At 34.3% G+C, this 11,389-nt stretch overlaps 1 protein-coding gene across 1 annotated transcript; it reads left to right on the forward strand.

Annotated features, from left to right (window-relative positions):
- The first annotated feature begins 3,672 nt into the window (after window positions 1-3,672).
- Window positions 3,673-10,979, forward strand: LOC141445551 (uncharacterized). Its single transcript, XM_074111387.1, has 4 exons — window positions 3,673-3,721; window positions 5,245-5,349; window positions 6,797-6,957; window positions 9,402-10,979. Exons 1-4 carry the CDS (start codon window positions 3,673-3,675, stop codon window positions 9,519-9,521), a joined length of 435 nt encoding a protein of 144 aa, XP_073967488.1. The 3' UTR covers window positions 9,522-10,979.
- Window positions 10,980-11,389: the final 410 nt, after the last annotated feature.

Here is an 11,389-nt window from a genome sequence, read left to right on the forward strand (position 1 = left end):
GCTGTTTTTGATATAGTAGACTGATAGATATAAACTACGGACATAAAACATCCAAACTTTGTCATTTGTATGTAATATTAATTACTAGCCTTACTAGCCGTGGTGGCCTAGTGGTTTGACCTATCGCCTCTCAAGCAGAGGGTCGTGGGTTCAAACCCCGGCTCGCACCTCTGAGTTTTTAGAAACTCATGTGCGGAATTACCACGAGCTTTGCGGTGAAGAAAAACATCGTGAGGAAACCTGCACAAACCTGCGAAGCAATTCAATGGTGCGTGTGAAGTTCCCAATCCGCACTGGGCTCGCGTGGGATGGGAACTATGGCCCAAGCCCTCTTGTTCTGAGAGGAGGCCTGTGCCCAGCAGTGGGACGCATATAGGCTGGGATGATGATGATGATGTAATATTCATTGGATGACGTGTCAGAAAAATGCTCAATAGTAAAACGTTTACGTACATTGTGCCTTTGTTGCCATTAATAGCTTCTTCATACATTATGAAATCCATCAAGTACATAGATACAATCCTTCAAATGTCCGAGCATAATGCCTTTGAAATTTTGAATACTGGTAATATGGAGCAATAAAGATTACTTAAGATTACTTTTCTACAAAGAGTATTATGCATAGTGTGTTTAAAACAATATATAAAAAAAAAACAAACAAACAATTTCAGACCAACAAAAGTCTATATTTTTCTAGTAGAAATAAGATAAAAGTACAACAGACTGAACTGCTTATCACTGTCCCAATAGTTATCCTTTAATTATAATTATGTTATTGGCAAAAAAATTACAGGTTCACATCTATTATTGGGCATATGTAGCGTGTCAATCATGACAGACGTTCAAGTGCACTTGGTGGTCAGTACGCTTGCCGCTGATCGCATTTTCATACAAAAGTAGTTTCGTTCTAATTTAGAAACAACACACTGAAACAATATCGAAAATATAAACTGAGACATGGATGCACAGAAAAACCAGAAAAAGAGAACAGTGCTGGTAATCGAACCCAGGTCCTCAGCAATCCGTGCTGCTTGCTTTAACTCCTACACCAACACTGGACAGGAATCTAGACACGAATTTTTCCTATGCATACATATCTCAGATTGCTTAATTCTACTACGCTATTTATGCAGCAGCACTAGCGACATCTACGTTCCGCTCTCATCGAGAGACGTCACACTCTTTCGGAACCAACCGCTCACCCAGACAAGACATGTCGCTACTAAGCAATCAAATTATGATTGGTTTTTTGGAGTCTTGGTTTTGAAGTAACAAATTTGGAGTTGAAATAAAAAATACAAAAGACTCCAAAAAACCAATCATACACTGAAACAAAATAAACTCTGCAACTATAATGGGAGCAGCTATTTGATGCTTATAATTAGTTTTGTTCATATTCAAGTAACAAAATAAAGTCACATTAATTTTAAGTTATAAATGAGAAATGGAAATTCGTTATTGTTTCTGTCCGTTACATTTCATTTTAACCAAACCTAATTTATAAACATCGTAATGGCTGCTCCCATTTTAGTCGCAAAGTTCCGTTTTGATCTGGTAGTGCTGCTTGTAAATTAGAACGAAACTAAGTTTGTATGAGTACGCGAGCGTACTGGGGACTCTTAATATGAATTAATTCGTAAAAATTTTCGAAGTACGAATAGCTGCAGTCATAAGTATACTAAAATATTACGAGTAATGTAATTTAAAGGATTTACCTTCAGCGTTGCGTTGTCGCGGTATACGGCTGTCAATTAGTAGTTTAGGAGGCCAATGACTTAGAATTCTCTTAGTCAGTAAGTTCTAAAGACCCTTCTGGTCTATTTTGAATTATAGAGTCTGAAGCAACATTTGCATATTCATTTGCAGATTTTATCACCCGGAGCTATAAATAAAGCTTTGTGCAGATGGTCATTGAATACAGAATGAACAGACTATCCGTGATTTAGATGAACATAGCTATAGGACTTATGTAGGTATGTAAGTACACACATTATTGTATGTAACGGGATAAAAACTATAAATAGCAACGGACAATAATAAATACAACGTTGATTTTTTTTCAAAAGAAGGATCTGTTCTAGTTAAATGGCAAGCTATAAATGTAATATCTTCAGGAACTTTCTTATTTATGATATCACCACACAGAATAATAATAGTAGTACAAGTAATATTACTGGGATTTGTTAATAAAGCAGAGATTTTAGACATATAAATAACTTTATTCGACATCAAACTTAATAATACACAAATTTACAGAAAAAAAAACATTTGATGATGTTGAAAAGTAACTTGACAGCATTAGGCCTCTTGTACACACACGTTTATAGCCGTGAAAATCTACGGTTAATTCGCCGCGTGTAGGCACGGTCGTCAGTGTTGTATGGATCACTATGAAAGCTTGTAGATGTGCACACTGCGCTAATCACGGAGCACGCTCGCCGGTACAAGTGCAGTCTACTAGCTTTCATAGATAAATCGCATGAACTGTAACAAGTGTCCTTTGCTAAATAAACACTTTTTTTTTTTTTTTTTTTAATTTACAGAAAAAAAACATTTGATGATGTTGAAAAGTAACTTGACAGCATTATGCTGCAGTAAGTATATGTGCCTACTGGGTCCATATTGGCTCGCATACTTGTTGAAAGTCCGAATGCAATAAATAAAAAAAATATCACAGGACAATTCACACCAAATGACCTAGTCCCAAAGTAAGCTTAGCAAAGCTTGTGTTATGGGTACTAAGCAACGGATAAATATAATCATATAAATATTAAACACCCAAGACCCGAGAACAAACATTCGTATTTTTCATAAAAATATCTGCCCCGACACGGGAATCGAACCCGGGACCTAAAACTTCGTAGTCAGGTTCTCTGACCACTGGTCAGGTGACTCTGGCTCTCTGGCCATCTGGTCGTCTAATATTTGTCAAAATGATCATACATAATTATGTAAGTACAATTTTAGTAGACTGATTTTAACAAACACAGGTACATTTTATCAGACGCATCTTGTTTTCTATAAGTTAAACAACAATTTAGATAATTAGCAAGGAAATCACAAATCACTAAGGCAGAGCCTACGTAGTATTTATTGTTTATTCGCTGTAAGATAATGGGTCGAAGCCTAGAAAGAACGCATTAGAGGCTGACTAAGATAAATGTCTACTTGTACTTTAGCGCTACAAAAACTAACAATACATATAAATAATATATTTTCTCGGAAAGAATGTTTTTATTTACTTACTTGGCTATTTGGGGAAAGCTTCCATACTTGTCTTTAAGTTTTATAGTCTAACTTTACTCGCAATTTATTTTGTAGATAATTAGTCGTAATAATGAGAGCTATACCGTACTCAGAGACGTCAATTAAAGATGTGGACGACCAAAAAATAAAATAGTTTGCTGTTAATTTAAAACTTTTTTATTAGTGCAACAAACTATTTAGATAAGGAACACAATTAAAAAATAAAACAAAAATGAAATCTGCAGCCGGCTAGCTCGTGCATGAGAAGACGTAGTTCTGAAAGAAAAGTATAATACAATCCAAAAACATACTTAGGGCATACAGAAAGTTTCTGAAACTGGCCACTTATGAAAAAAAATAAAAAAGGTATAATAGGATTTAAAAAAATAACTCTGGCAGTATATTACGTATACACATTGATTTGCAATGTCTCGGAGCGTTCAGCAGGACTTCATCACCGGCCATCTACTCCGAGGTAAATAGTAGAGCGGAGTGATGGTAGAATAGAAAGGATGGATGGAACAGAAAATGAAGGGCTGGAATTAAATACCCTGCTTTAACTGTTTGCTAACAGCATCTATCCAAGTGTCGTTCTAGGGTAGCGAACTCCGTTATTATGTATCCGTTGTATTATTTTTCGGTTCCATTACACAAATTGTTTGATTTCTAAAATAAATTAAAATAGTCAAATACCGTATAAAATTTAATCGAAAAGTTAGCAAATCTCGTGTTATGGGGTCTTGTAGTATGGGCTACGTACCAGGCAACGTTAACCTACTTAGATTTATAGATAGCTACATAAGTAGGTACTGCAGCATTTTTATCTGTGCCTGCAATAGCTTTAGGTGTTTTGGCAAGAAAAATACCTACTCCCTTCAATAAAATGGCATTGATACAAAAAATTGGTGAATTGTATTTTGATAGTCAATAATTTTTCACGAGTATTGCGTTTTTGCAACGTAACGTTTGGCAACCTGTTTCATTTCGCAACTTTTCATTTCGCAAACTCTAAAACTAAATATTTCAGGATTTATTTCTGTTCCATCGTGTAGAACCCTTTGGGTAAGGTTAGGTTAATTTTATAAAAATCCTGAAATATTTACAGTTTCAGAAATATTAAACAATTGGGAAATGAAAAGTTGCGAAATGAAACAGGTTGCCAAACGTTATTAGCATTAGTAAACCATTAAATTACGTTTCCATTTAGCCAGCAATTAACTACTTCCAGCCCTAGGCATACGTATTGCGAGCCATTGATGATAATATACCTAAATAAAAAATAAAAAAATGTAAAAATGAAATTTCTTCGTGTTTGCAGCTATAGAAAAATACTATCTTTAAATAACATTCATACATAAAGTTGGCGAATTGTTTTTTTGATAGTCAAAATCACACTCACGTCATAGTGGTATTATGACTTAGGCAATTTTGATACCTAGTCAAAGTCATTAGCGATATTGAATTGCAACTTATTTTTGTAGTATTTATTTTTAGCTATAAAAAACTTATCAAATAATCCAACATACAATTGTTTTTTAACAACTAGGTTATTAGTACCGTCAGGTAACTGTTACATTATTCAAGATGCCAAGTCAATAATAACGATAATTAGTTCACAATTTAATTTCAGTTTCATTTTAAAACGTGAGATTTGGACAGTAATTACTGTCATTACTATAGAAGGTATACTTACTCTATAAATCCTTAATGAATAGTTATCTCTCTAGAAAAATACATACTCCGTTCAAATGTCATTAATATAATAACGTAAATTATTTTTATATAACATTACGGGAGAGTTTAGCACTCCAGTATTTTTTTTTGTTTGACCGTCAACAATACACTTCGCCTTTTGATAATGTAGTAAGCAATGACGACTTTTGCAGACATTATTGAGAAAAAGCTTTAAAGGCCTCCTAAATAACGGCTTAAAGGTTCCTTGAACACAATAATATTTTCAAAATTTAGTTCATCTTTAACATTTTCTTTATTTTCCAGCTCCCATTCAGACAGTGAAGGCGTACATAGGATCGATCCAGAGCACAAACCACTCTCCTATTCAGCCGGACGATAAAAATCCTGACGTTGTGCCTCTTGGTAAAGGTAAATGTTTAAAAATATCACACGTAATCTCCCTCTCTTCGCATACATTTTTACCTCACAAAAATGGCGCTTTTTGCACACTTGGAAAAAAAAATTGTATCGCGTAATATCTTATAATGATTCTTTAATGAAATCTTTCTTGAATGGGCTAATTCATTTTACTGTCCTATTTAAGAACCTCATAGTGACAATAGATACTTTGAGTCAGTCACAAAATACCTTTTAATATAATCTTCAATAAACCTCGGAACTGATTTAATATCATGATCTAAACCATAATTACATTTACTGCGAAACGGAGACATAAATTTAATAAGCAGCCGGCTGTTTCGTAGGCATAAAATCGTATTAAATTTCCTCACTAATACTTGGAACTGGATTTTGAAGCAAAGGCAGTTTAAAACTTTTGAATGCGTAAATACTTTAATATCTTGATAATCATAATTCAATATCACACTCGATTATATTTTGTATTATGTCGTTTGTCTTTGGCAAAGCTTTGATTTTAATTACCTATAGCATAACGGCAGGAGGGCGTATTTTTGCATTTTATCAAACATTTTTGTCGCATACATGCAGTGTTTATCGCCATCATCATCATCAGCAAAAATAAATACGTCCACTGCTAGCTGACATAGGCCTCCACCAAAGACCACAATGGCCGGTCCTGAGTCTCCCGTATTTATCAAACTTCACCAGATTATCAGTCTCCAAGTGAAAGGCTTACCAAGAACATGCTTTAGAGTCCTTTATCTATTTATTAACTGGCCAGTGGCTGTACTCGATGTCATCAGATGATAAGCGCAGATAAGGCCGAAAATGTGACTCACTGGTTCAGTAAGGCCTATTTTTCTGACTTCGAATAGGCCTGAATTGCACTTATCTACTGAAGTGAAATCTATTCGTTTGCAGTTCGGATTGAAAGCGATCGTGATGAATTGGATCTGTGAAAAGTTAGGATTGTGAAGTACCTACTGGGCCTAATTCGATTATTGAGGGGTTTGGTGCTTCACCATCAAATGGTGAAGCACAACAATGGTGTTATAAGTTTTCCAACTTTGTGTTGGTTGGGTTATCGAATATGGAACGTCGTCTTATCTTCACGGACACGTTACTACAACATACAACAGGCCATCTTCTTGAGTTTTTTACCTATATCAGTCTCCCAAAGGGCCGGCAACGCCCCTGTGATAACCCACGTGTTGCGGCTATCCACGGGCGGCGGTGACTGCTTCCCATCAGGCGACCCGCAGTCTCATTTTCCCCCTCTTATTTGAAAAAAAAAATCCTGAACTCGCATAAAATCCTATCAATCCCACTCATATTATAAATGCGAAAGTGGATGGATGGAAAATTGCATAGTTTCCGCAGGATAACGTAAACTAACTCTACGCGGACGGAGTCGTGGGTAACGGCTAGTTATTAATAAATGTGATCTTGTTGGCAGACTTTAATTGCGCACGAGACGTCGAACGGCCGCCAGAACCGCCACCCTACGGCGCCGTGGTTTCTCCACCAGTAGGGTCCTCGCGGAGTGCGCACAGCCTGCATCAAGACTTGCGGTGCAACACGCCGCATACGCCCAACACGCCCGCTTCCGATGCTCAGGTAATCTAAAATCTGCTTCTACGAAATTCGAAAATCGAAGTTCGTGTCGTTCAGTCCCTCCGACGCTTATACTATTTAGTACGAGAGCGAGAGGGACGGTACGATACGAACTTCGATTTTCGAACTTTCCAGACGGAGCGTTTCGCGCGCGAGGGCACTCGCAAGAAGACACTCGCGCGTTCCCAAGGTACTATACTAGAGCTACATATATACCCCGTCCAGATGCTCTCGCAATCGAGAAAATCTCACTCAAGTCTTTGTTGCATACATGAAAACTGGCACTGGTTTTTATACCTACAATTTTTTTTTTCGGAGAAGCAGCAGCTATAAATTACAGAATAAGCGTATTTTATAGTTACAAATGTCACAGTGTTTTAGTCTCTCTCGTAGTTATTAATTTCATGATTTATATTCTGGTTTTGTTCTACGTAATAAAACCCGAATTTAAATCATGAAATTACAAATGTCAAATCAACAATGTTGTATTGTATTATTCTTTATTGTTCATAAAACACGTGAAATTAACAGATAATACAAAGTAAAAAGGCGAACTTATCCCTTAAAGGGATCTCTTCCAGTTTATCTTTGAACGATGGACAGGATATCAGAAACAAGACAATGTTAATGAAATTCACAATGTTATTTTTGAGGATTCCCACGGGAATTATAGCGATATCTTGGAATTTTAATACAATTGCTAGGTCTAATGGATACGTGTGCAAAGCTGCGCTGAAAGCTTGAAATGTATAACTAATTAAATATTAGTAGTATTATACACACAAATATCACGCCTGTATTCCCAAATGGGGTAGGCATATTGATTATTTATTATTTTTTAAATAAGACAACTCTGACGTAGTCAGAAGTGATAAGAAACGATTGAAAGAGATTCATCTTGTAAGGGATTAGTAATATGACTATAAGCATTTACTTATGAGCGATCCTACGAGCACGTCGCTAATTTTAGCGATGTACTATACAGCGTGTATTTTTGATACTACCTCAAACTTTAAGGGCAGTTAGTAAATTTCAAATATTAATTACGCTCTGGTATTTAATGCTAAATTAACAATTGGGTTTGATATCGGTTCACAGCACTTAAATCTTCGTCTGGTTACAGGTTGAGTATCAAAAATACATGCTGTATAACGATTTACTTGTACGATCGCAACCGCACTTTATTGTGTTCTTTATTGAGTCGCTATTTATTTATTCAAATGAGAATCTTCTGCACTATAATGTTTTCTGTGCATTCAATTTTTATATTACATTAGTTTCGCCATGTCTGTCTGTCCGACCGCGGCTTTGCTCAGGAAATATCAATGCTAGAAAGCTGTAATTTTGCACGGATATATATGTAAACTATGCTGACAAAATGGTACAATAAAATCTTCAAAAAAAATTCCATAGACGTAAAGTGGGGGTGATTATTTTTCTCATCCAACCCTATTGTGTAAGGTATCGTTGGATAGGTCTTTTAAAACCATTAGGGGTTTGCTAAGATGATTTTTCGATTCAGTGATTTTTTTGCGAAATATTCAACTAAAGTGCAAATTTTCATTAAAATCGAGCGCCCCCCCCTCTAAAATCTTAAACGGGGGGGTGAAAAAATTCAGGATGGTAGTAAGGATATCAAACTTACAAGGAAAACTATAACGGTTAAATTTTCTTGAGAATTATTAGTAGTTTAAGAGTAAATACGAGTAGCAGCCTAAGGTATAAAATATACCTAAACTTGGAATATTCCGTACAAAATACGAAACCCTTAGAAAAATATTACTTATTTTTTCGTATGGCTACGGAACCCTATTTCGGGCGTGTCCAACACGCTCTTGGCCGTTTTTTTTAACAACGTACCTTACGCTACGTTTTGTTCATCCACCCAAAAGTTAAAATAAAACACTCGTGACCTTAGAGACATTATTTAAGAAGATATTTTAGAATGTAGCCGTTACACGTGTAATATCATCTTAATTAATTAATCACACATCATATTCATAATGTTCAATCACCGACATTAGAACGTCGATCCAATTCAATCGGTCGGTAATGACGGCACGGGCGCCAGATCATTCTATTAATAACATTTCCCTAATACCTACCCAATAATTGACCTACAGCTGATCATCTTGCGGATTTAATTAATCTTCGAGCTTAGGATTAAGTAGCTGTATTTATCTTGATAAAGGCAGCGTAGGTATAGCTGAAACTTGGTTGAATAAAAACTGTTTCCGAGTAGTATATTGGCCATGACAGTTTGGTGATCGAAATGGAAAAGCCAATTTTGCTATTTAAAATAACATTTGACTTCATAAATTTAGTAAAACTTAAAACTTAGAAATAACAATGCATCAGAGCTTGTTTATCTAGAAACATTCCAAAACGGTTGCTTTTATTTCAAATCTGACTGAGATTATAATAAAACAATTTTTTTTTGTCCACAGAGCATTGGAAATTTAGCAGACGATCGTCGCAGCGTAACAAGCGGCACTCTGTCAAGGCGGAGAGAGGTCGTCACTACGAGGACGCCCCTTCTTGCCAACACGCGAGAGAGCTGTGTCTAGTCTGTCTATATTACTCTATAAACAAAAAACGCGCGGCGAGTTCGAACAAAACAAAGCACGAATTTAAACTAGCGTTTTTTCCAATTTATTTGAGGGAAACAGGCCTATTTTTGAATTCATTTTGGGACTCTATGGTTTTAGGTTAAGCATGTGCATCGAAGTTAATGTTTGAAGACTGTCCTCCTGTTTCCTTTGATATAAATATTAGAATAGCGAAACTGGGTTTACTTAAGCTGCAAAACGTTAAATTCCAAGTAATCTTTGGAAAAAAGTGTGTGTTTTTTATCGAAGTATCCTTTTCAAGTATGGAATCAAAAGTGAAAGAATATATTTGAAACAGATAAAGTTGAATATCTTGACTGAATTTCAAAGCACTCACATTTGCCTAAAATTAAGTGTACCTTAAACTTGTGGCTCAGTAATGTTAGGTACCAACTGAAAATACTTAATTTCTCAATGTAATTTCTTCGTTTTGCTTCTGTAAAGAATTTTCTTTCAAATACTGATTTCATAATTGCCGTTTCCTTAGTAAATTCTGAAGCTATAAAATTAAGTACAGTTTATTTAAAAAAAAAGATTTCATACGAAACATAGGACAATAAATGCAAATAATTATTAAAATAATGCATATCCAAAGTAATGTTTACATAAAACAGCCTAAAATTATTACTGACTAGACAATTTATAAATTTTCTGGTTATTTAGTTATATGTACGAAATCATGTCTTTTCATTAATTAAGTACTATATTTGTTTCATTTTTGTTTTATTACACAAATAAAGATATTATTGTCAATGTTATGTTTCTCGTTCGGACATTCATATTATATGATCAAATTATATAAAATATTTTGACAAATATCAGAGAGGTTCTCCAGTTCAAAGAATTTTTAATGTGGAATAGGTAAGTCTATAAAATTAAGTAGCAAATTAACACTGAAATAAATCATAATTAGTTCTAACGACTTTGTACGACATATAATTTTTAATGAAATGAATTCACTGTGATGCTATGAAATTTATTATTATACTTTGTACTTTAATTGGAGTGTTACATTTAATATAACTTGTAAATAATCTTTATGAATTATAAATTCTAAAATAATATTATAAAATATATTAGGGAAATATTTTAAAGATTTTTGTATATATGTAAATAAATTAATATTATTATGATGTTAATGAGTATGGTTTTAAGAGAAATGTTACACGAATATTTATTTTACCATGCTTTGCATTTACCAAGACTTGATTTTATTGAGTATTTTTATGATTTAGTGTCATGTTACAAGTTTTTTTATTAAATTTAAAATTTAGACACCTGCCAGTAAGTACTCACTTTTTAACGTAAGACTAAAAATCACAACTATTCGTTACTTTCAAAAATACTTTTATTTATCGCATAAATATTGTATTTGATGACTTTTTAAAGACTTCTTGACATATCGTAAATCTAAAATGCATATGTGTAAAGTTTCTTGAAATAATAAATTTGCTTATTAGCAAAATATGTATTTTGTGGAGTTTGATTCTAACTACAATATTTAAACTAATAATACAAAAATACATGAGCATAAGACCGAATAACTTAGATTTTCTAACGCATAGGCCTATTTTTTTAATTAAATGGTGAATTGCGGTCGATGCAATGTTTTTATTATGGCTTCAGTAGGTATTTTAAGAATAAAGCTGAAATATTGGACCCAATATGGATAGACTCTTCTTCTTTCACTGAAGTATCCATATGTGCATTTTAAATATTCCTCAAACTTACTTACAATACAAAACAATAACTCTTTATTACACACCAACACATCATTACAGAAAGCACAGGTATATAAAAAAGAGATTTTCTGAGGTACGCAATAG

This window comes from Choristoneura fumiferana, chromosome 2 (assembly GCF_025370935.1).
Source record: "Choristoneura fumiferana chromosome 2, NRCan_CFum_1, whole genome shotgun sequence".
In the NCBI taxonomy this organism is placed as follows: Eukaryota; Metazoa; Arthropoda; class Insecta; order Lepidoptera; family Tortricidae; genus Choristoneura; species Choristoneura fumiferana.

Coding starts and splice junctions, on each gene's coding strand:
- LOC141445551 (XM_074111387.1), top strand. CDS start 3,673: ATGTCTCGGAGCGTTCAGCAGGACTTCATCACCGGCCATCTACTCCGA. Junction 5,350..6,796: donor CGTTGTGCCTCTTGGTAAAG/GTAAATGTTTAA, acceptor TCTTGTTGGCAG/ACTTTAATTGCGCACGAGAC. Junction 6,958..9,401: donor CGCCCGCTTCCGATGCTCAG/GTAATCTAAAAT, acceptor TTTTGTCCACAG/AGCATTGGAAATTTAGCAGA.